This window comes from Monodon monoceros, unplaced genomic scaffold, assembly GCF_005190385.1.
Source record: "Monodon monoceros isolate NGI ecotype Baffin Bay Population unplaced genomic scaffold, NGI_Narwhal_1 Super_Scaffold_21, whole genome shotgun sequence".
Lineage (NCBI taxonomy): Eukaryota > Metazoa > Chordata > Mammalia > Artiodactyla > Monodontidae > Monodon > Monodon monoceros.
The window spans coordinates 143982780-144008565 of NW_021703778.1; the positions used below are offsets into that span (position 1 = coordinate 143982780).

The 25786-nt window shown below is 42.7% G+C and overlaps 1 protein-coding gene across 14 annotated transcripts in view; it reads left to right on the forward strand.

Annotated features, from left to right (window-relative positions):
- Nucleotides 1-25786, forward strand: part of SIPA1L1 (signal induced proliferation associated 1 like 1) — a 377878-nt gene that overhangs the window by 339008 nt on the left and 13084 nt on the right. For 13 of the 14 annotated variants that reach the window (XM_029239481.1, XM_029239493.1, XM_029239494.1 and 10 more), the window contains 4 exons: nucleotides 6375-6608; nucleotides 7627-7792; nucleotides 13244-13490; nucleotides 24151-24297. In XM_029239481.1, the coding sequence (XP_029095314.1) occupies nucleotides 6375-6608; nucleotides 7627-7792; nucleotides 13244-13490; nucleotides 24151-24297 (794 nt within the window). The remainder of the gene's footprint in view (nucleotides 1-6374; nucleotides 6609-7626; nucleotides 7793-13243; nucleotides 13491-24150; nucleotides 24298-25786) is intronic. The other variant, XM_029239492.1, reaches the window with a different exon arrangement.

Below are 25786 nucleotides of genomic sequence, written 5' to 3' on the forward strand. Positions count from 1 at the left end.
ACACACACACACACACACACACACACACACACACACACACACACACACAGCTGGGCCGGGGGAGGGGGCCACAGAGGAAGGAGGAGACAACCCATTGTGGAGTGAGAAGAGTTGAGGGGTTAATGCAGTAGTTCTTAAGCTCTAGGGAACGTGAGAGTCCTTTGGGGGTTTGTTAAAATACACATTTCTGGGGCTCTAGGAGATGGGACGTGAGCCAAGGAATCATTATTTACATCAACACTTGCAGGTGACCAGAGTTCATGGCTGCAGAAACACTGCTCTGATGCCGTCCCCTTCTTGATCTTGACTGTGTGAAGCTGGATTTTGATGAAGTCATAACAATACGATAATTCACCTAGATTCGAGCAGTTCTCAATGGATGTGCACACTTGGGGGAGATTTTTGCCAACATACACAACTCAGGCACCACCCCAACTCTGTCAAATTTAAATCTCTGGAATTAGGGCCTAGGGATGTGTATTTTTAAAGCTCCCAGGTGATCCTCCTGTGACAATCGAATTAGGGGACAGGTGAACAAACTAAAGTGCTCACCTTCGTGCTGTGAGTTGTACACAGTAAAGAAGGAAGAACCACCAATGGATTTGTTTTTGCTTTTACCATGGTTCCCAAATCTAATCAGTTGTTGTTAAGTAGGGCTGTCCTTGATTATAACCATTAGTGAACAAAAGTGTGCTGGCATTTCACACCTGGGAGCTAGTGTCAGCTGCCCTGTTCACAGATAAAACCAATAATCAGGGTCTGTGGTCACAGATAAAACCAATAATTGGGGTCTATGGATAATTAAGCATTTATCCTTTTAAGAATACACTTGTAAACAGAAGCATACTCTGTAGATTTAATTATTTCTTGCAGTAAAAAGAAAGCAACATCCAGTTTTAAATAGAGTATGAGTAAAATACACTATCTTTGTGCACAACTCTCCCTTGCATTTAAAACAGATGGCTAATTTGTCATTTGACAGTTTCCTTCATCAAATATTGCATGCCTACAATGTCCAGGGACTATTCTAAGCAGGGAGAATATAGTAGTGAACAAAACAGTCAAAAATTTCAGCCCTCATGGAGCTTACATTTAAACTGGGGGAGACATATGATAAACAAGATAAAGAAATTAAATATATAGTGTGCTTTGTAAATACTAAAGAGAATCCCTCTGTGCAGTAAGTATCTCACTGAGAATCTACTGTATTCTGGCATTGTTAAATATACAAAGATATCTCTGCCTTCAGAGTTTTATCATCGAGTACAAAACCTATTAAATGCCTCTCAGGGAAATAATGGTAGTAATTGAATTTACATAGGAAGGAAAGAGCTCCAGGAACTGTATATGCTGTATACTTTACTCTTGCCTTTGATGTTTCTAAACCTTTTCCATAACGCTCCCTTTTATGCAGTACATACATTATGACTAAAAGCATCATAGCTGTTTCCTAAAACATGGAGGAAAGATTTGTAAATTAACAGACTGCGATCTACTGTGTTTTCTCATGGTTAATTATTTCTGTTTTGACCAAACATTTAGTCTTTGAAAGCCCCAGGGTTTTGAATACCGATGTTATCACATCAAGATACTTATTGATGAGAAATGTAAACTATGAACAGTCAAATGTACCTCTGGTACAGTGGTTTTTAGGGTCTGAGTCAGGGCCACAGCATCACCTGGGAACAAGTTAGAAGTGCAAACTCTCATGTACCCCATCCCACCCAAGCTCCCGAATCAATCTCTGGGTCGAAGCACCACAATCTGTATCTTAACATACTGATGAGGACGAATGGCTTGAGTCATTCAAACACACGTTACTCACTTGTGGATACCAGTCAAGGCAGGTGAAGCAAGCACGTGATTATCCAAGATGAGAGGTGAGTACATTAGACCCTAATTCGTTGTTTTTCACTTAATTGGCACCTGCTTCAGACACTAACCAGGGTTGAGGCTTGAGACATCTCCACATCTGGGCTACAAATGTGTATGAGGTAGGTATAGCTGGGTGAAAAAAATCTGCAAACTAAAGATTAGGTCTTGTCGCTAAGTAACAAATAGCTGCAAACCTGTCATATGCCTTTAAAGTATCCCAAAGGCTGCACTCTTGGTATTTCAGAAGCTTCTCTGGGTTGATGCTCCCTGTGCTGATAATGCAATTGCCGTTAACCTGGGTGTCTGGTGTTACTGTCTGTGGGCTTGTCTGCCTCTATCTTTATGTGTCTCTCCCTGCTTTTTTCTTTTTGGTTCACCTTTCCACTTTTAGTCTCTTTTCCGTAACAGAGACCTACTATTATTTTGTTCTTATTGATTTATCAATAATTTACTACACTAATGGAAGAGTTTTGCATTCCCTTAATTTTATTTATTGATTTTTTTGGCGTCGCCCCGCAGCAGGTGGGATCCTAGTTCCCCAACCAGGCATTGCACCCGTGCGTACCCTGTAGTGGAAGCGGGGAGTCTTAACCACTGGACCGCCAGGGAAGTCCCATTCCCTTAATTTTCAAAGCAAACAAATGGGATATCTGTTATCAAGGGGTAAAAACTAAATGAGATAGAATTGCTTTTAAAGTTATGTTGCCCTTTGAGGTTTTGTGAGGGGGTCTTTTCTTTCCCCTTCTCCCTAGATAGAAAAATCTTTGGGGGAAAATTGTTAGAGGGATTATTAGGGTATGGCTAGTCATTTTTTAAGTTATATTTTCTATGAAGTTTGAACCTGGTTCCTCCTTCTTAGATACAGAAATAAAGGAGATGGTTATATTTAATCTGAAGTGTTAAGACCCAGCTAGTGTGGAAAACCCTCGAGATCACCTTTGCCCTGTGTCCTGTTCCTCCCCCGACACTCTGTCCCCCTCTCTCCAGTCTTTGCAGAGCCTCAGGGACTGACATGGCCTTCTTTCAGGTCATCTGTTTTTGCTTTGTTTTTGTGGGTGTGTTTTCATTAAAGTATAACATGAGTACAAAAAAAGGCACAGGTCATAAATATACATTGGGTTAGGTTTTCTCAAAGTGAACTTCCCATGTCATCGCTACCCAGATCAAGAACTGGAACTTGACCAGCATCCAGACACCATTCCTCCTACATGCCCGCCCACCCAGTCACCTCCCCCTCCTCCCCAAGTGAACACAATCCTGAATCCTAAGCCATACACTCATTTTGCCTATTTGGGGGCTTTGTGTAAGCGGAATCATCCCATATGTATTACTCTGTGTCTGGTGTCCTTAAGCTGACATTATGTTGGGGAGATTCATCCGTGTGTTGCAAGTAAGTAGCATTCATTTATTTTCATTGCTGTATTATATTTCCATTGTGAGAACACACCACAATTTGTTTATCCACTCTACTGTTGATGAGCATTGGAGTATTTCCAGTTTGGAGATAATACAGGTTCTTGTACATGTCCTTTGGTACGTGTATATATGCACTTCTTTTCAGTATATACCTAGGAGTGAAATTGCTTGCATAGGATTTACACATATTCAACTTTAGCAGAGACTGTGAACCAGTTTGCCAAAGTGGTTGTAACAAGTACCCACCTGCAGTGGATGAGTTGCTTCCCATCCTTTCTAGCACTTGATATTGTCTTTTTAATTTTAGCTGTTCTGGTAGGCGTATAGTGGTCCCTCTTTGTGGCTTTAATTTGCATTTTCTTGATAACTGGTAGTGTTGAGCACCAGTGTTTAATGGTTTTTAGATATCCTCTTTTGTGAACTTCCTTTCCAGATCTTTGCCCATTTTTCTGTTGGGTTGTCCGTCTTGTTAATTTGTAGAAGTTAGTTATGTATGGAGAGGAGCCCCTTGTTGTATATATGTTTTACATATATTCTCTTTGTCTTTTGATGAATGGTTCTTAATTTTAATGGGGTTCAATCATTTCCTTTACGATCCTATTAAAGAAGTCTCTGCCTCTATCATAAAGATGTTCTTCCATGTTACACTCCAGAATCTTTAGATCTACATTTAAATATACAGCCCATCTGGAATTGATTTTTGTGTAAGGTTTGAGGTGGAGTTCAAGATTCATTTTCAGATGTGTGTATATGTGTGTGTGTATGTATGTATGTACGTGTGTGTGTATATATATATTGTACATGTATGTATGCACACACACATATAAAATCTCTAGACCATTAGGGTTTTATTTTTTGTTGTATTTTGTTTTGGCTTTTTGCTTATGTTTTTATAATGAACTTTTCTATTAGAATAGTTTTTGATTTCCAGAAAAGTTGCAAAGATGGTACAGAGAGTTCCCATGTACGCTTTACCCATTTTTTCCTGTTCTCATCATCTTATGTCACTATAATACATTTGTCATAGCTAAGGAATCAATGTTGATACATTCTTATGAACTAAAGTCCATACTTTATTCAGAGCAGGACCATTAGATTTTGACCAATGGAAGTGCTAGTGAGGCATGCTTTGAGACCACATCCTGTTAACTAAACCTTCAGTAACAAAGTTCCCTGGAGTGACCTGTCTTTGGCCTCAGCCTAAGCTGGAAAACTCAGCAGGGCTCAAGTGGTGTGACCGTAGGTCGCATGAGATCACTGGGAAGGAAGTACGGAAATCCTGCAGTTAAAGGCCCTCTAGGTTTGTTGTTAGCTTAAATTCTCATCTCTAGTTTATTTAAAATTCTGCCTGAGTTTTAAAGGTACAATGAGTAGTCTTCTCCTTGAGTCCTACAGGACTTGAGTTTTGTAATTTCTAACCAAAGTTTAAAATACATTGGTGATGAACAGTTTTTTATTTTTAATCACCATGCCTAATATTACATCCCCAGGACTTATTTATCTTATAACTAGAAGTTTGTATCTTTTGAACCCTCTTTAGCCATTTCACCCACCCTCCAGCCTCCACCTTTGACAACTACTCTGTATCTAGGAGTTTGGTTTTCTAATTTTTTGAGGAACCTCCATACTGTTTCCCATAGTGGCTGCACCAATTTACATTCCTACCAACAGTGCACGAGGGTTCGCTTTTTTCCACATATTTGCTCACACTTGTTATTTCTTATCTTTTTGATAATAGCTATTCTAACAGGTGTGAGGTCTCATTATAGTTTAGATTTTCATTTCCTTGATGATGAGTGATGTTGAGCATCTTTTCATGTACCTGTTGGCCATCTGTATGTCTTCTTTGGGAAAATGTCTATTCAAATTTTCTCCCCAATTTTTTTTATTCGGATTGTTTGCTTTTTTTGTTACTAAGTTGTATGAGTTCTTTATATATTTTGGATATTAACCCCTTATCAGATACATGATTTGCACATATTTTCTCCTGTTCAGTAAGTTGCCTTTTTTTTTTTAATATAAATTTATTTATTTATTTATTTATTTTTGGCTGTGTTGGGTCGTCCCTGTGCAAGGGCTTTCTCTAGTTGTGGCAAGCGGGGCCACTCTTCATCGCGGTGCGCAGGCCTCTCACTGTCGTGGCCTCTCTTGCTGCGGAGCACAGGCTCCAGACACACAGGCTCAGTAGTTGTGGCTCACGGGCCCAGTCGCTCCGCGGCACGTGGGATCTTCCCGGACCAGGGCTCGAACCCGTGTCCGCTGCAAGTAAGTTGCCTTTTTATTTTGTTGATGGTTTCCTTTGCTACACAGAAGCTTTTTGGTTTGATGTAGTCCCTCTTGTTTATTTTTGCTTTTGTTGCCTTTGCTTTTGGTGTCAAATCCAAAAAATCACTGTCAAGGAGCTTACTTGCCTATGTTTTCTTCTAGCTAAGAGTTTTACGGTTTCAGGTCTTACATTCAAGTCTTTAATCCATTATGAGTTAACTTTTGTGTATGTTGTAAGGTAATGGTCCAGGTTAATCTGATAAACAGCTTTGTAGAGAGTCAATGTTACTGATAGATGCCATGGGGAAGGAGACCTCAAGGTGCCCCTTTGGCCTTGGACGTGAGTGTGTAGAGAGCTCTATGGCTGATCCAGTCTTGTCTCCCCTCTTCAGCTCGGGCCTGGGGAATGTCACCATGACCCTTAGTTCTGAGGAAGGGAGGACAGAGAGCCCTTGATACCTCCAGACCTTTTACTGCCGGCTCCCCCCTACGACCTGCCTCTTCTAGACTTCACCGTCACAAACTTCAGCGGTGCTAGCATACTTCAGAGTGTCCCTGACTGTCTTAACTATTTTTACTTTTCAACTTAAAGTGCAGAATAAGCCCCAGTCACCATCTTTCACTTTGACAGCAGACATTTAAATTAAAGCGAGAAAGCAAGGAAGGCCAGCCAGCCCCATTAATATTTTATGAAATATTCATTGTTCTTTAACCTGGCCATAACCCCTGTCCTGGACGACGCTTTTATAGCTGACATACTGACCCCAGGATGCACACACGCACACGCGCCGTTTTGTCTCTGTCCTGCTTCTCCTCAGTACCCTGAGCTCCCGACACTCTGCCAGCCCAGTTGTCTTCACCAGTGCCAGAAGTTCACCAAAAGAAGAACTGCATCCTGCCACCTCCTCGCAGCTCGTTCCTTCCTTCTCATCTTCCTCCTCCTCCGGTCCTAGGACTTTCTACCCTCGCCAGGGCGCTACTAGCAAGTACCTAATTGGATGGAAGAAACCTGAAGGAACCATAAACTCTGTGGGATTTATGGACACAAGAAAGTAAGGATTCTTTTGCTTCTCTTGCTGGGTTTTTTTTGTTTGTTTTGTGGTTTGTTGTTTTTTTTTTTGCGGTACGCGGGCCTCTCACTGTTGTGGCCCCTCCCGTTGCGGAGCACAGGCTCCGGACGCGCAGGCTCAGCGGCCATGGCTCACGGGCCCAGCCGCTCCGCGGCATGTGGGATCTTCCCGGACGAGGGCACGAACCCGTGTCCCCTGCATCGGCAGGCGGACTCTCAACCACTGTGCCACCAGGGAAGCCCTCTTGCTGGGTATTTTGCTTTTAACATGACAGAGAACAGAAAAGCTTGGGGCAATTTCCTACAAGAGAGGAGGCCGGGCTAGGGGCTAGGAAGAGGGTGGTTTGGTAGGGAGATTTTTTTTTTTTCCCCCCTAAGTGAAACTTGTCTTAAATTGTTTCTCTGACACATTCCTTAAATAAGATAGATTGCAAAACATTCAGATTTGAGAATCTTAAGTCTCCTAGGAAAGAGTATGTCTGAAGAACAAACTTCAGAATAATCGTCCCTCTGGTGCTAAGACCACACTTGTCCCTTTGATGCTATTAATCACAGCCTTCCCATGCAATTCCTAAATGGGCCAGGAGGCACCAGAGGGACTGTTAGAAAGTAAGTGACCACCTCTGAACATAAAGAAGTTTTTGACAAAAAAAATAAATGACTCAGTCAGTGACCTTGTTTTTGTTTGTACCAGGATTGCATTTGGGCTTCATACCCTGTGGGCTTTTATTAATAAGTCTGTTGCTAATTTTGGCGTAATGTAGTTAATAGTTTCCTATGAAAGAGTGATTTATTCTTCAGGCTTTTTATTTTGTATTTCAAATTGGTCTTGTTTCTCTAACAAGCATTTATCTGAGTAGATTCTAATGTAATTGAACAGAAGTGATTCTCCTTTTCTCTCCTTTAATAGCTCTCCATTGACTTACCTCTTTCAGAGCCCATCGTGCCCTTGAGTCAACCTTGTCGACTTAACTTCTACCCTCTCTTCCCCTTCTTTCAAGGCGTCATCAGAGTGATGGCAATGAAATAGCCCACACCAGGCTGCGTGCCTCAACCAGGGACCTCCGGGCATCCCCAAAGCCAACCTCCAAGTCCACCATTGAGGAGGATCTCAAGAAACTCATCAATCTGGAAAGCCCAACTCCTGAATCCCAGAAGAACTTTAAGGTACAGGGTAGAACTTGGGGTAAATAGCAGTTAGAGAGAGACCGAACGGGGCACTTGCACCCTCCAGGAAGTGGTGGTTCCAGGCTCCTCTTCATCAGACCCCACTTCCCGCCATCACCTGACTGTCCCAGTAATTGGTCCACATGTTTTCCAGATGCTCTGTCCCTGCAGCCACATCTCTTGAGTCGTGTTTATATTAACCTGTCCGTACCCGCATGGCTTTTTTTCTTCCAGTGTATCCTACTTACGGTGCACAGGCCACACTTTCTTGACATTATTACTCGGATGACGTTGCTTCTCAGAACTCTGCAGAGACACCCATGGCTCCCTCGTCAGACAGAAAGTTTTCTGAAAGGGCTTTAGCGCTTTCTGTCCGAAGGGTCCTCGTCCTCCTTCCACAGTAGCCCCCAGTGTGTTTCCTGCCCTGTGTGTGTCCACAGCACCCTGCACTCTGGCCTTGCCTCTGCCCCCTGCCCCCGGCCAGGCAGACCTACCAGCCATACACTGCATGCTGTTCAGTCCAGCAAACGTAAGTCTGCACGTTTACCTTCAGAACTTTCCAGATTCTCTTCACTTCATAAAGCCATCTCTCCACTCTCAGAATTCCAGACTAGAAATGCCTTCTCTGGAACCCAGCCACCCTCCCCGTCAAGTCCCGAGAACTTGCTCAGAGTTGGTGGGTATGTTGGTGGCCAGACTCCTGCATGACCACAAGGAAGGGTTTGTTCTGCTCACCTCAGCTTGGAGGACCCTTGAAGCCCACCTAAGGCTCTCTGCTTTCTTGTCCTCTAAAATGTGCAGTCTCACGCTCCCAGGCTCAGAGCCAGTGTTGGCTTAGCTGGGCCCAAAGGTATTTCACGCCAAGCGTTTGGTATTTCTGTCTGCAGTGTACCGGGTGGCCCCAAGAGAAGGGAGTCCACTCCCCAGAAGGTCATGGCTACAAACTTTAATGTTTTCTGTTCTCTGTGTTCTTAGTTAAATGATTTGTAGTCTCTTGGAAGTGACTAGAAAGCTTAATTTAAGAAGACCTTTGAGAACTGATGGGAAATGGAAGCTGACATATTCCCTTAACCACTCACCATCCTCAAACTGTGATCAGAGGGTGAGAGACATGCTCAGCTGGATGAGCTGTGTGGTCTCGTCTCAGCCAGGCTTTCTCGTCACCATTCTAGTTTATGTGCACACGTACATGCCTCTGTATATGCGTGTGCCACACGTGTGTGTGCATCTTCCTTCAGACAGGTCAGATATACCTCCTAAACTTACAAATCAACATTTACAGAGATGAAATGTGCTCCAAAGACCATTCTGGAGTTTTGCTGAGAAATCAATGAGTTATAAACATTAACATCATAAATCATTTTAAAGACTTGCCATTCTGGACTTCTGTAATTTCTATTTTATAAGCCAGCACTTAACAGTTCTGACTCATCACCCAGGGCACAAATGGTTTCCTTAGCAACCTTGCAAAAGATAGTACTTGAAACTTCTTTCTTTATCCATCAAAAACCAAAGAGGTATATTAAAGTTTTTAACTACCAGTTTCAAAACAAAAATTATTTCAGATTTTTCCTTTGAGGTTAGAGGAAAATAAAACCTGCCCTGAAAGGAATCTTTCCACCGATTCTTAGTTTAACATTTTTGGAAAGGAGCAAGCTCAGAGCTTTCATCCTTTTGATTTACTCATGCAGTGGAAATAATTGAAAGCAAATGTCTGTCTTGCCCTTATTCAGGCCTTGGCTTTTGTTTCCAAAGTGAATTACTTTAACATTCCTTTTTGAAATAGGAATGCACATTCTTTATTACCGTGAGACCCTCTGCAAAGAAAATGCTTCTGCTGGCTAAACTATTATGGTGAAAAGGCTGGAAGCAGGAGCTGGAAATATGCTCTGTTTTCTCTCTCGTTTCATCCTTTTTGGCTTGGCTTGAGATGAGTTCAGCTAAGCGGCTCTGCGTGTCTTGTGAGACTTATCATCTGAATGGCCGTGCCTCTGCTGTGTCAGTAAGGCTAACATGCCCTTGAGAGGCCTTCCAGGCCATGCCTGGCTCAAGGCTCCGAGCCACTGCATCAGGCTTCAGGGTACAAGGAGTAGCTTGCTTTGGGCTGTGATACCTGGAAACCACTCACGCCACATTGGCTTTCTCAGATAGCAGGTGCTAGCAGTGAGCCATCATGAATATCAAATGACGGGGTTATTCCCTGGCTCGTTTGCCAGCAGAGTGAGATATCTGCTGCAGGACGTGGCAGGGCTCTGCTGGGCAGGCTGGAGCTGAGAGGTGGGTGGCTGCAGGACCCCGCGCAGCTGCTGTGGAACTCGTATCTCAAGGAAAAGGGCAGAGCTATTAACATTCTACGAAAGCTCATTGGCAGGCAGAGCTGGGATCACTGTATTCTCCCCGAGGGCTGCATGAGTCTGGCAAGTGAACAGACAGTAGGTAGTGCAAACTGAGAGCCTTGCTCTCCAGCCAGTACTCTCAGATACAGACCAAAGGAGGAGGCTTCATGCGGCTCTGGTGTTCAGGAAGAGCCGATACTTGCTTATTGCAAGTGCAGGTAACCCGTTTCACTGAGAGCCGGGAGGAGTGAAAAGAGTGAGGAGGGGAAGGAGACGGACCTGAAGCAATACACCCCCTCTCTAGGCCTTGCTTCTCAGCTTTGAAACAAAAGACCAGACTAGATCAATGGTGCCCAAATGATTTTAAAGTTCAGGAACCCTTTTCTTCCTAATACAGTTAGTTACACATGGCAGCCCAACATGTAGAACTAAGAAAGCAGAACTTCTCCAATGGGAGGGGTGGGGTGCCTTGGGCTCTTGGGTCCCACCTGAACATCTCCTCTCCCCAGGCAGTGATGCTGGGAGGAACCCTTAGGGCTCCTTGGAACACAGTTGAGATCCCCCTTCCTGATGCTCTCTAAAATCCCTTCCAAGTCTGCCACCCATTGTATTGTGGGTCTTTCCCAGGGTGTGGCGGCACAGGGCAGCACCACTCAGCGATCTCAGGTCTGACCTGCAAGGAAGACAGAGGGTGCCCTAGGGGACTGGATAGGTGCACATACCTTTAAGACTGGAGTTGAAGAGGGCTGGGGTCAGGAGCCGCCCCAACGTGCTTGGCCCAGGCTAGGTCCTGCTATTTTTTAACGGATAGAAAGCATCTAGGTAGATTGCTTCCTTCCATCTCCTCCCCTGCCTCCCTTTAGTGCAGGATGTTATAACTGAATAAATCTCACTGCTCAAAGGATCTCTTCAAGGTAGCTGTTTACTACCTTGAAGTATATTGACATTTCCCAAAGAGGCTGAAACTAGAACTGGTGGAAAATCTCCCTCCTGTAAAACCATCAGGGTGGGGATAGTCACTGGAAAAGGAAGTCCCTTTGCCAAACCCAGATGTGCTAAAAATGATTGAGAGCAGTTTTTGAATAGAGAGATCTGAAATCTGGTCCAGTAGGCAGGAGCCTTATGTGAGAGTTCTAGAACCTTGCAGGTGGAGGGAGGTGATTTTTTTTGCGGCACGCGGGCCTCTCACTGTTGTGGCCTCTCCCGTTGCGGAGCACAGGCTCCGGACACGCAGGCTCAGCGGCCATGGCTCACGGGCCCAGCCGCTCCACGGCACGTGGGATCCTCCCAGACCGGGTCACGAACCCGTGTCCCCTGCATCGGCAGGCGGACTCTCAACCACTGCGCCACCAGGGAAGCGCTTTTTTTTTTTTTTTTTTAAATTTACAATTAGCAAGCCATTTAACCTCTCTAATGCCCACTCTTCTGTGTGAAGTGAGAAGGGAAATCATTTCCATACCAAGTCGCCTCCCACTTAAAGACTCGCAAAGCATTTATCACAACAGCTTAGTTTTCAAGGTAAGCACGTATGTACTTTGGGCTTAACTCATTGTGAATTTTAAAAAGTGAACACAGTTGGCTACACCTGGGGCTCATTTACAATGCATTTGATTAATAATTTTTTCATATTTATGCTGCAGCTGTGCATACCACACTGTGGGTAGCTTTGACTTGATTAACCCTTGGCTTGTTGGACCGGAAGCGTGTTAGACCTCAGAACCCATGAATGAGTCTGAGCATCAGATCTGTTCTCAGCCTCCTAGATGGAGGCATTGCCATATCATTATCTCTCTATACCTTCAAAGTGTCATGGAAAGTTTCACAGTGGCTTCCTGCCAGCAGTGACTCAGCCCTCCTACTCACATCCTCACCTGTTCTCCACATTGTTCTCCCTGCCAAGGTGAACCGTTAACTAAGAAGAACTGAATAAGGATAACTCTGTTTTTTGTTGTTGTTGTTGTTGTTGTTTGCGGTACGCGGGCCTGTCACTGTTGTGGCCTCTCCTGTTGCGGAGCACAGGCTCCGGACGCACAGGCTCAGCGGCCATGGCTCACGGGCCCAGCCGCTCTGCGGTATGTGGGATCTTCCCGGACCAGGGCACGAACCCGTGTCCGCTGCGTCGGCAGGCAGACTCTCAACCACTGCGCCACCAGGGAAGCCCCAGGATAACTCTGTTAATGGACCTCATACTCTGTTGGCTTGCAGGATGCTGGATATTTCAATATTGTTAACGTGTCTATTTTTTCTCCGTGAATGGAATTCTCAGAAGCTTGCTATTTGTAGAAAAATCTCAAATAAAAATCAAATCTGGTCACAAAGGCAAAATACATTAACAAGAGAAACAGCTATCTGGAGCTTTTGTCATTTATATATAACTGTATAAATACTTGTCACTTATAAAGATGACTCCCCTATTTTTATTTCACGAATAGAAATCCATCCAGAAAAATAAATTATCTCCCAAGCTCATTAAATATAATATTAGTAGTCGATGCTTTCAAAAGCCACCTATTATTTGAGTGAATATATTGTGACGATCAAAGGCTCTTGTTGCCTGGCAAACAGGCAATCGCTTGACAGGCTTCTGAGGATACCTTCCTGGCACCATGGCTGTCTCGCTGGGGACCGTAACATTATTTCGTAACACCACTGATAACGTACTGCTGTGCTCAGTCCAGTGCTTCATGGAATCCTCATAATAATCCTGAGAGGTGGCCCCATTTCACAGACGAGGAATTGGGCTCAGAGCAATAACATGATTTGGTCAAAGACGCGGGATTCAAATAAAACCCGTACTTGTCTGATCCTAAAGTCTTGTTGTTAACCATGACACGATAGTGATGAATCTGCTTAATCCCACGTCTGAATTTTGTACTGAGCACTGATCGGCTGCAGCCAGCATGCTGGGCTGTGAGGATGCGGCGCCCAGACCTCCTGTTTTAGCCCTTAAGGATGTAGACAATGATGGTGGACCTTGAGGCTTCCTTGTTGGGCTCCAGGATTTGAAAGGTTGTGTCTACCAGAGTGATTTTGTTAAAGCACCCATCCTCCGCCCCCGGTCTTGGGTGTGTGACCCAGAAGATTGACTTTCTGTTGTCTTGACGCTGTCTTTCAGTTCCACGCGCTCTCCTCTCCTCAGTCTCCCTTTCCCACCACTCCCACCTCAAGGCGGGCCTTGCACAGAACGCTGTCCGATGAGAGTATTTACAGCGGCCAGAGGGAGCACTTTTTCACCTCAAGGGCTTCGCTTCTGGACCAAGCCCTGCCCAACGATGTCCTCTTCAGTAGCACCTACCCTTCTCTCCCCAAGTCTCTTCCATTGCGGAGGCCTTCTTACACCTTGGGAATGAAGTCGTTGCACGGTAAGTGTGTCTTCTGCAGCAGCTGGACAGCCCTGCTGACGATGGCCAGTGTCCGCAGACACGTGCCACTCGGTTTGCTCAAGAATGAGAATTACAGGAAGTCCTGCTTGCTTGCTCAGATTATCTGGGCTCACCACCCCTCCCTCATTCAGCCTCTCACCTGGAATCCCAGACCACAGGGATTGAGCCTCACCAGACCGCAAGAGTCATCTAGGATGCTTGGTTTATTTTTTTTCAGTTGAGGTGTAATTGACATATAACATTATATTAGTTTCAGATTAAGATTTACTTTTGTAGCAGCTTTCAAATACGCAGTACAGTATTAACAATAGTCACCATGCTGTATATCCCCATGACTCATTTATTTTATAACTGGAAATTTGTACCTTTGACTCCCTCCAGCATCTTTCACTACCCCCACCCTACTTCTGGCAACCACCAGTCTGTTCTCTGTATCTGTGAGCTCAATTTTTTTTTTTTTTAGATTTCACATGTAAGTGAGATAGATCATACAGTATTTGTCTTTCTCTGACATTTTTCGATTAGCACAGTGCCCTCAAGGTCCAGCCCTGTTGTTGCAAATGGCAACGTTTCATTCTTTTTTTTAATTAATTTGTATTGGAGCATAGTTAATTTACAATGTTGGGTTAGTTTCTGCTGTACAGCAAAGTGAATCAGTTCTACATATACATATATCCATTCTTTCTTAGATTATTTTTCCATATAGGTCATTACAGAGTATTGGATGGAGTTCCCCATGCTATACAGTAGGTTCTTAGTAGTTGTCTATTTTATATATAGTAGTATGTATATGTCAATCCCAATCTCCCAATTTATCCGTCCTCCTCCTTTCCCCCCCGGTAATCATAAGTTTGTTTTCTACATCTACGACTCTAAATTTTCATTCCTTTTTCATGGCAGAATAATATTCCATTGTGTGTGTGTGTCCACATTTTCTTTATGCATTCATCCATCAGTGGACACTAAGGTGGCTTCCATGTCTTGGCTATTGTAAATATGCTGCAGTGAACATGGGGGTGCACATATCTTTTTGAGTTATTGTTTTCTATTTCCTTGGTTAAATACCCAGAAGTAGAATTGGTAGATCATATGGTAATTCTATTTTTAATTTTTTGAGGACCCTCCATACTGTTTTCCATAGTGGTTGCACCAATTTACATTCCCATGAACAGTGCACAAGGGCTCCCTTTTCTCTACATTCTTACCAACAATTGTTACTTGTTGTCTTTTTGATAATAGCCGTTCAACAGTTATGAGATAACATCTCAATAGGTTTCGATTTGCATTTCCTGGATGATGAGTGGTGTTGACCATCTTTTCATATACCTGTTGGCCATCTGTATGTCTTCTTTGGGAACACGTCTATTCAAATCTTCTACCCATTTTTTACTCGGATTGTTTGCTTTTTTGCTATTGAGTTGTATGAGTTCTTTACATATTTCGGATATTAACCCCTTATCAGATATGTGATTTGCAAATATCTTCTCCCATTCGGTAGGTAGCCTTTTCATTTTTTTGATGGTTTCCTTTGCTGCACAGAAGCTTTCTAGTTTGATGTAGTACCACTTGTTTATTTTTCCTTTTGTTGCTTTTGGTGTCAGAACCAAAAAATCATCACCGAGACTTATGTCAAGGAGCTTACCATGTATGTTTTCTTCTAGGATTTTTATGGTTTCAGGTGTTACACTCAAGTCTTTAATACATTATGAGTTAACTTTTGCATATGGTGTAAAATAGTGGTCCACGTTCATTCTTTTGCATGTAGCTGTCCAGTTTTCCCAACACCATTTATTAAAAATATTGTCCTTTCCCCATTGTATATTCTTTCCTCCTTTGTCATAAATTTATTGATCATATATGTGTGGGTTTACTTCTGGGCTCTCTATTCTGTTCCATTGATCTATGTGTCTATTTTTATGCCAATACCATACTGTTTTATTGTACCTCTGTAATAAAATTTGAAATCAGGAAGCATGATGCCTCCAGTTTTTTGGTTCTTCTCAACACTGATTTGGCTATTCAGGGTCTCTTATGGTTCCATACAAATGTTAGGATGGTTTATTCTATTTCTGTAAAATATGCCATGGGAATTTTGATAGGGATTGCTTTGAATATGTTGATGGCTTCGGTGGTATGGACATTTTAACAGTATTCTTCTAATCCGTGAGCATTGAATGTCTTCATTTATTTGTGTCTTCGTCAGTTTTTTCATTAATGTCTTGTATTTTTCAGTGTACAGGTCTTTTACCTCCTTGGTTAAATTTATTCCTAGGTGTTTTATTCTTTTTTGTATATGGGATTTTCTTAATATATCCTTTTGATAGCTTGTTGTTAGTGCATAGAAACAACAGGTTTTTTTGTATTGATTGTGTGTCTTACAACTTTCCTGAATTCTTTGATTAGTTCTAATAGTTTTTTGGTGGAGTCTTTAAGGTTTTCTATATATGACATGTTATCTGCAAATAGTGACAGTTTTACTCCTTTTCTGATTTGGATGCCTTTTATTTATTCTTCTTGCCTAACTGCTCTGGGTAGGACTTCCAATACTATGTTGAACAAAAGTGGTGAGAGTGGGCATCCTGTCTTGTTCCTGACCTTAGAGCTTTCAGCTTTTCAAAGTTGAGTATGGCATCACCTGTGGGCTTGTGATATATGGTTTTTATTATGATGAGGTATGTTCCCTCAATACTCACTTTGTTCAGAGTTTTTATCATAAATGGATGTTGAAAATGTAAAATGCTTTTTCTGCATCTATTGAGATGATTATATGATTTTTATATTTCATTTTGTTAATGTGGTTTTTCACATTGATGAACCACCCTTACATCCCTGGAATGAAACCCACTTGAACATGGTATATGATCCTCTTAACATATTGTTGAATTAGGTTTGCTAATATTTTGTTGAGGGGTTTTGCATCCATGTTTTTAGGGATATTGGCCTATAATTTTCTTTTCTTGTGGCATCCTTGTCTGGTTTCCATATCAGGGTAATGCTGGCCTTGTAAAATGTGTTTGGAAGGGTTCCCTCCTCTTCTATTTTTCTGGAAGAGTTTGAGAAGGAATGGTATTAAATCTCCTTTGAATGTTTGGTAGAATTCATCAGTAAAGCTGTCTGAGTCCTGACTTTCATTGTTGGGAGATTTATGATTACTGATTCCATGTCCTTACTAGTAATTTGTCTGTTCAGATCTTCTATTTCTTCATGATTCAGTCTTGGTAGTTGTGTGTTCCATTTCTTTGAAGTTGTCCAGTTTGTTGGCATATGACTGTTTATAGTAGTATCTTATGATCCCTTGTATTTCTGTGGTATCAGATGTAACATCTCCTCTTGGATTTCTGATTTTGAGTCCTCTCTTTTTTTCCTGAGTGTAGCTAAAGGTTTATCAATTTCGTTTATTTTTTTTTTCAAAGAACCAGCTCTTAGTTTCATTGACCTTTTCTGTTCTCTTTTTAGTCTTTCATTTATTTTGCTCTGATCTTTGTTATTTCCTTCCTTCTACTAACTGTGGGCTTCAATTCTTCTTTTCCTAGTTTCTTGAGAGGTAAAATTTGGTTTTTTGAGACCATTCTCATTCCTTGATGTAGGCATTTATTGTTATGAACTTCCCTCTTAGAATTGCTTTTGCTGCATCCCATAATTTGGTATGTTGTATTTCCATTTTCAGTTGTCTCAAAGTACTTTTTAAGTTTCTCTTGCTTGCTTCTTAGATCCATCAGTTGTTCAGTAGCATGTTGTTTGTTTAATCTCTACCTATTTGTGAATTTTCCAATTTTCTCCTGTAATCAATTTCTGGTACATACCACTGTGGTCAGAAGAGATGTTTGATATGGTTTTAATCTTTTTAAATTTAGTAAGACTTGCTGTGGCCTAGCATATGGTCTATCCTGGAGAATATCCCATATGCACCTGAGAAGAATGTGCATTCTGTTGCTTTTGAATGGAATGTTCTGTATTTCTGTTAAGACCATCAGTCTAACATGTCATTTAAGGCCAATGTTTCTTTATTGTTTTTTTGTCTGGGTGATCTATCATTTGTTGAAAGTGATGTATTAAAGTCCCCTGTTGTTGTTGTATTCCTGTCTATTCTCCCTTGAGGTGTATTAATATTTGCTTTATATAATTAGGTGCTCCTAGGTTATGTGCACAAATATTTACAAATGTTATATTCTGTTGTTGAATAACCACTTTAGTATTATGTCATGATCTTTGTCTCTTACTACAGTCTTTGTCTTAAAGTCTATTTCATCTGATTTAAGTATAGCACCCCAGCTTTCTTCTGGTTTCCTTTTGCTTGGAATATCTTTTTCCATCCCTTTGTGTGTGTTCTTACATGTGAAGTGAATCTCTTGAAGCAACAATTAGATATATATTTTTTATCCAATCACTCTATATCTTTTAATTGAAGAATTTAGTTTGTTTACATTTAAAGTAATTATCGGTAACTATGTACTTGTACCATTTTGTTGTTTTCTGGATGCCTGTAGTTCCTCTGATCCTTTCTTCTTCTTTACTGTCTTCCTTTGTAGTTTGATGACTTTCTTTAGTGGCATGCTTTGCTTTCTTTCTCTTTATCTTTTGTGTATATACTATAGAGTTTTGGTTTGTGGTTACCATGAAGCTTACTTAAAACAACTTATAACAGTCTGTTTTAAGTTGAGAACAACTTAAATTTGAACATATTCTAAAGCTCTAACTTTTACTCCCCACCCCATTTCGTTTTTATGTAAAATTTACGTCTTTTTATCTTGCGTATCCCTTAACTTATTATAGTTATAGTTATTTTTACTACTTTTGTCTTTTAACCTTCATACTAGCTTTACAAGTGGTCAGTTCACCACCTTTAGTATATATTTACCTTTTCCAGTGAGATACATACTTTAATATGTTTTCTTATTACTAATTAGCACTCTTTCTCTCTGCTTAAAGAAGTCCCTTTAATAATTCTTATAAGACCAGTGTAGTAATGAACTTCCTTAGCTTTTGCTTATCTGAAAAACTCTTATTTCTCCTTCAATTCTGAATTGACAGCTTTGCCAGGTAGATTATTCTTTGTTGGCAGTTTTTTCCTTTCAGCACTTTGAATATATCATGCGGCGCCCCTCTGGCTTGCAAAGTTCCTCCTGAAAAATGTGCTGATAGTCTAATGGGGGGTTCCCTTCTATGTAACAAATTGTTCTTTTCTTCCTGCTTTTAAGACTCTCTCCTTCTCTTTTTTTTTTATTAATTAATTTATTTATTTTTGGTTAGGTTGGGTTTTTCTTGCTGCATGCGGGCTTTCTCTAGTTGCGGTGCACAGGCTTCTCATTGTGGTGGCTTCTCTTGCTGCAGAGCATGGCCTCTAGGCGCACAGGCTTCAGTGGTTGTGGCTCGCGGGCTCAGTAGTTGTGGCGCATGGGCTTAGTTGCTCCGCGGCATATGGGATCTTCCCAGACTAGGGCTCGAACCTGTGTCCCCTGCATTGGCAGGCAGATTCTTAACCACTGCACCACCAGGGAAGTCCCTCTCCTTCTCTTTAACTGTTGGCATTTTAATTATGTGTTTTGGTGTGGTTTTCTTCGGGTTCATCTTTTTTGGAACTCTCTGGACTTCATGGATCTAGATATCTGTTTCCTTCCCTTGGTTAGGGAAGTTTTCAGCCATTATTTCTTCAAATAAGTTTTCTGCCCTTTCCCTCTTCTCCTCCGGGGACCCCTATAATGTGAATGTTGGTACGCTTGATGTTGCCCCATATGTCCCTTAAGCTTTCTTCCCTGTTTTTCATTCTTTTTTCTTTTTGCCTCTCGGATTGACTGAATTCCTCTACCCCATGTTAGACTTCACCGATCCTTTCTTCTGCTTCATCTAGTCTGCTGTTGAGCCCCTCTAGTGTATTTTTCGGTTCAGTTACTGTGTTCTTCAGCTCTGTGACTTCTGTTTGGTACTCTCTTTTACGTTCTGTGTCTTTGTGGAAGTTCTCACCGTGTTCATCCTTTCTTCTTTCAAGCTTCGTGAACATCTTTATGGCCATCATTTTTAACTCTTTATCTGGTAAGTTACTTATCTTCATTTCATTGAGAATTTTTCCTGAGATTTTTCTTGTGTTTTTCATTTGGAACATTTTCCTTTGTTTCTTCATCTTCCTTGATGCTGTGTTTGTTTCTACGTATTAGGTAAAACAGCCACCTCTCCCAGCTTTGATGGAGTGGCCTCATGTAGAGGATGAACCGTGTCTTCCTACCCTGCCCTAGCTCTTGGTTGTCTCTCAAACTTTTGTGATTGTCCAAGCAGCCTAGTTTATTTTTAAGAGCCTCCAATAGCTGAGGGTGTGACAAGACCTGCCAGTGTCTCCAAGGGATGGATCTCAGTCATCACTTAGATTCAGTCATCACTTAGATCTCAGTCATCACTTAGATTGGAAACCGGAATCTCAGGCAGCAGCTTTTAAAGTATGCACATATGTACAGTCCTATGGGACCGCAAGTATAAGCACCACCCCACCACCACCACCACCAGTGACCTGGAGGTGTCTGCCGGGTGGCAGTCATAAGTACTGGGACACCACATGTATGTATAAGCACCTTTCTGGAGATGCCTATGAGCTGAGTGAGGCAGATGGAGAACACAAAGATTGCGTCCACAGGCCTCTGTTCCCTGAGAGCATCTTGTAGGCCTCTAAATGTGCCAAAACAGAAGGCTATGCCTGTGGCCAAAGCTCCAGGACAAGCGAATAGGACTCTTTCACAGAAAGACTGGGGTGAGTTTCAGTCTGCTGCCTGGCAGTGCCCTGGGGGGGTGGTAGCCTGCCAAGAACTGCCTCTTCAGGTGTTAAGAGTCCCATGGGACCCAGAAACATGAGCTCCTCTTGGGCTCCAGAGCCCAAGGGGCAGCCACTGTGCAGCAGCCACAAAACTGGGGCTCCCGATGTGGTAAAAGCTCTCCCTTGGGATGCTTGTTAAACATAGAGATTTCCAGACCTCACCCAAGACCTGCTGAATTTGAATACAAAAGTGTGGTTTGTATTGTATTTTTTACCAAACATCCCAGCTGCTGTTAGGATTGGGCAAATTTGGCTAACACCAGATCAGTTATTTCTTAGAGAATTTTATCCACTGGCTTCCCTGAGCCACAGCATTGTTCTGTGTTTCCCAGCTGTGAGAATATTAGCTGTGGTGTCGGCCACTCACTTGTTGACTCATTCATTCATCGAGTGAGTGAGTATTATTTAGGAAAAGGCTTATTGATGCCGGGCACCTCGTATTCTTCCCTTTGATGCATAAATGCCTTGTTCCTCCATCACCTTACTTGATCCCAGTTTTATTAAGGGCCATATTCAGGGACCAAAAAAAATTGCTTTTTTTCTTTCTCCTCTGTCCAACTCCATTCCAGGGTTCTGCAGCTACCCTCCCACTATTGCCCAGCACAGCAGATACCTATTATGGAACCTGTGTGCCTGCTTATCATACGTACGGCTGTAACCCCACCTCCCTTCTGCCCTTTTTCCTTCAGGGAACTGTGCAGCTTTATCTCTCTCTATGTCCATTTATACCCAATTTCTTTTCCTTCTGCTTCTTCTCTGAAGCAGTGTTTTCTTTAAATCTCCTGCCTTCCTAGTTTGCTTTCTCCCTGCATCTTTTCTGAGCTTTCAACCCACTCCCATGACTGTTCCTCCATCATCTCCATCCTGCTTCCTACACAGTTCCCTTCTCCCCTTCTCCCCTATGGCAGACATCACTCAAGAATCACATCAGCTTCCCCCTCCTCCCTCTTTTTAAGAGGTCCAACTATGGCTTGAAACTGATTTCTCTTTGTTCTGAAAAGTCACTGTCTATGAACCAAAGCTGACACATGAAATGACCACTTTTTACCATCTGGACTCTAGAAACCACCTCCTAGTTGTGCCCTAAATAGTAGCCTTTTTTTCTCCCCTTCTCTCCCTGCATTGGGACCACTCTCCCTGCACTCCATTCCTCTTACAACTTCCTGCCTACCTTGAATGTTTCTTTCACTTCCCCATTTTTTTTAACCTTTATAGGGATAAAAATAAACCCTCTGTGAAAGCCTGTCTGCATGTGTCATGTCACAGTAGGCCCTGCTTTTTGGAAGCTCACATACTAAGAGAACAGCCTGGAAATCTGCCCCCCTCACACCTTCCCTGTGAAGCCTGTGGCTGAAGGCCTGGCACTGAGGGAGGGAAGGAGCAGGCCACCCTCTCCCAGCTCCTTCCATCACCTCTTCTTGCTTTCCTAAAAGTCAGGCAGCAGCCACAGTGATCCCACGCCCTAAACTGAGCAGTCCTTGGGGGGCTGATCCCTACGCCTTGGCCTCGTTGGTGTGACCACCACTGAGATACTGAGATGTGTTTGGGGAATGGGCGACTTCTTTTTTTTCCAAGTGGAAATTTGGGCCCCAGAGATAAAAGGGCAGAAGGGTGGTTGTGTGTAACACACAAAACTGTCTGTTCCAAAGAATCTGAAAACGAAAAAAATATATATATATGTACTGAATCACTTTGCTGTACATCAGAAACTAACACAACATTGTAAATCATTCCAACTACTTACCCTTGGTGGGAGCAAGTTTAAATACAGCTGAGCCTTTAATATCAGGCAACATTTGTTGATGTCCATTTACTCATAATTTTGCTAATGTTAAGCACATTAGTAACTGCACTTCAGACCAGTTCTTTACGTAATTTGAAAGGGAAAGCAAGCACTAAATGTTCTCTGGTTTATAGGCTATCATAATTGACAGAACTTTTTAATTCACAGTTATTTCCAGAGTCGCTTAGAGATTTTAACTGAGAAGTTCACTTTCAGCTTTGTGTTTGCGTGAGTTTTAGTGTTACAGTCACATTGTGCGGGTGACCCTCCTCATGGAGGCACATGCTCTGCTCTCGTTTCTGCCCCAGCTGCTGCCCCATCGAGAGCATCTTCGTTTCCTGAGCTACGTTTCCCCCTCTCCTCCACCTATATGAACCTGAGCGGTAGCAGCACGCCCTCCACTGCACAGAGGGGCTCATTTCACCCATTCCTCCCGTCCCCAGGATAAGCAGAGATGAGCTGTTACTGTAGTTTCATATTTGTATTTTAAAAAATTGTCACCTTAGAAGGGGCTTGGGATGTTGGGCTGCTGTAAATCGAAAACTGTACAGGTTTCTGGTAACTGACTATACTGCTGAACTGAATGAAGAAGCATTTTCAGAACTCTGATGGAAAACTGATGAATTCATAAAAGTGCGAACAATAGATCAAGATGAAAAAAAAATCACACGGGACTGAGCGAACTGATAAGGATGATTATAATTTCTGTGACTTTCTGTTTGAATTTAAAAAAGAAACAAAATGATCTTCCCAATGAACAAAGTTTACTACATCACTTCCCAGCTGAGTATCTCTCAGTGTCTTTTTGTCCTCACTGGAAGTATGATTCTTGTGCTGGTAAACGTTTAACAATCAGCTCCTGGAAGGAGGCACAGGCCCTGACTTGCAGCACTTGTCAGTTACTGTGGTGTAGATATACTCCTACCTCAGCTGATTTCAGGTTACCAAAGTGATGTCGCTGAAGGCAAACTGGGAAGAGATGTATACAGATACACTTCTGTATAGAGTTTCCACCATATAGATACCTCCACAACATAGAAAATAGCAAAAAAAAAATGTAATCAACCAGTGATGAGTCTTGAGTACCATCTTTTTAAAATATGATTTATTTAGTCGTAAGTTTACATAATTGAATTTTTTTTAAGTTTTTTTGATGTGGACCATTTCTTTTTGTCTTTCTACATTTTTACACTTAAGATTATAAACTCATTTATCAACTACCTTCCCTTTCTATATTATTCTTGGCACTCAACTAAGACTGCTGAAGTCTATCGTACCTTGTATTTTTACATTCTCAAATAAGAACTTAAGATTATAAGATGTGCGTTAAGAAAACAAAAAAAGAAAACTGATGCCAAGTGTTGCTTAGCGTGTCCTTGGGAAGGAGGAGGATGCCAACGCCAGTTAACCTGTGTTAACTCTGCTGGGTGACCCAGCGCTCACTTTCACGTGCTCTGATTCGGTTCTCACACCACCCTGGATACATCCAGCTGCAGAAACCAGTGGGCCGTTCCTGGGATACAGGACATGGGCCAGGGATGTCCCTCACCAGTCCCAGGGATGCAGGGAGTCCACATGGAGGGCAGTCAGATCCCAGGTTCCAGTGCAGTTAAAAATAAGCTTTACTGTCCCCTCAAACAAGCATCACCAAGCCTCCCTGGCCTGGCTGCAAAACCCACCTCTCTTGAAGTAGGTCCCTTCACCCCAGCCTGAATCTCTCGACTCTGCGAGGAAACACGAGGAGCTGCCCTGGGTCCCACTGTAGACAAGCAGCTCCTGCCAAAGCAAACACATTGCCTCGGTGCAGGACTGACTTTTCCAAGACTCACCCCACTGGAAATGGGACAGTGGGAGGTTATACAAAAGTGAATTAAGGTTGGAGGAAGTCAATTCCCAGTTCGACTCAGCTTTAGAATGACCACTGACGGCCTGTTAGACTAGAAACTGATTCCAGGTAACAAATGACTTACAAATATATTGTAACAGAAAATGGGTAAAACTTTGAGTGGCTCTCCTGTGGGCGTGAGAAGCATCTTATCCCTTGTCCCTTCCTGCAGGAGAGTTCTCGGCCTCGGACAGCTCCCTCAATGACATCCAGGAGACCCAAAGGCCGCCCATGCCCGACCCCGGCCTCATGCCCCTGCCCGACGCTGCTGCGGATTTGGATTGGTCCAACCTGGTGGATGCTGCCAAGGCATATGAGGGTGAGTCTACTGATGGTCCAGGCTGGGCCACACTGAGGTCGTGGGCAGTGTGAGTGCTCTGGACACACTGACAACACACACATTTTACCATCACAGCCAGAAACCAGTTGAGCTAACAGTTCTTGAGCACTTGGTAGGGGCCCCCACTGTCAGATTTAATCAGGTGGAACCCAGTGTTTCCTCTACGTAGGAATTCGTCACACGGATGCCTCGCCTCCCTGTATCTGAGAAGGGCAGAGTGCAGGGGAATCCCAACTGTCACTTGAATGAAAACAGCACGTGTCCGGGAGAGTTTTTTATCACGTCGTGAAGACGTCATTGCTCAACGCACAGTTGGATCTGTTAGGATGCTTGTCCTGCTTGGCCCAGCCCCAGGCTCCTTCCTCTGCTCTTCTCACTCATCTCTCGGGTGTGTGGTAGCAGGTGTGCTTTCTGCGTGCTTCGTTCCTACGTCAACCCCCTTGCTGTGTGCTTGCGTTAAGCCAGTGGTCCTTCAGCGCAGGCCCTTAGACTAGTGCTGACCTGCTCTGCTGAAATAGAAAAAAACTAAAAGCATTGCTGTGTGTGTTGACATGAGGTTGTCAGAGGTCTTTTTTTGATAGACTGACTCTGAGGTTGCCCTTCCCGATTTTTTGATGCTAAAATGGTCTTTGTAAAACGATGGTGCTCGCAGCTGATTGGTTTTGAGGTTTTGTTTTATTGCCCTTACTTGGAAGGATTGAAAGTTGCTCTTCAGTCAAGCTCCAGTTTGCGGGAGCCAATTGCCTAGGCCATGGAATTCAGAAGTCACACAACCACAGAGCGGTGAACAGTGAATCCCCATTTTAGCTGATGGCAGTTCCCCAGGACTAACGTGATTATAAATTTCAATGTGTTGGTCACTCTCCTTCATATAAAATCACAGTTTTGTCTTTTGTTTTAATTTTTATTGGAGTATAGTTGATTTACAATGTTGTGTTAGGTTCAGGTATACAGCAGAATGAATCAGTTCTACATATACATATACCCATTCTTTTTTTGATTCTTTTCCCATATAGGACATTACAGAGTATTGAGTTCCCTGTGCCGTACAGTAGGTCCTTATTAGTTATCTGTTTTATATATAGTAGTGTGTACGTGTCAATCCCAATCTCCCAATTTATCCCCCCCGCTTACCCCCTGGTAACATAAGTTTGTTTTCTTTTTTTTTTTTTCTTTAACATCTTTATTGGGATATAATTGCTTCACAATGGTGTCTTAGTTTCTGCTTTATAACAAAGTGAATCAGTTATACATATACATATGTTCCCATACCTCTTCCCTCTTGCGTCTCCCTCCGTATCCCACCCCTCCAGGCGGTCACAAAGCACCGAGCTGATCTCCCTGTGCTATGCGGCTGCTTCCCACTAGCTATCTACCTTACGTTTGGTAGTGTATATATGTCCATGCCTCTCTCTTGCTTTGTCACAGCTCACCCTTCCCCCTCCCCATATCCTCATGTCCGTTCTCT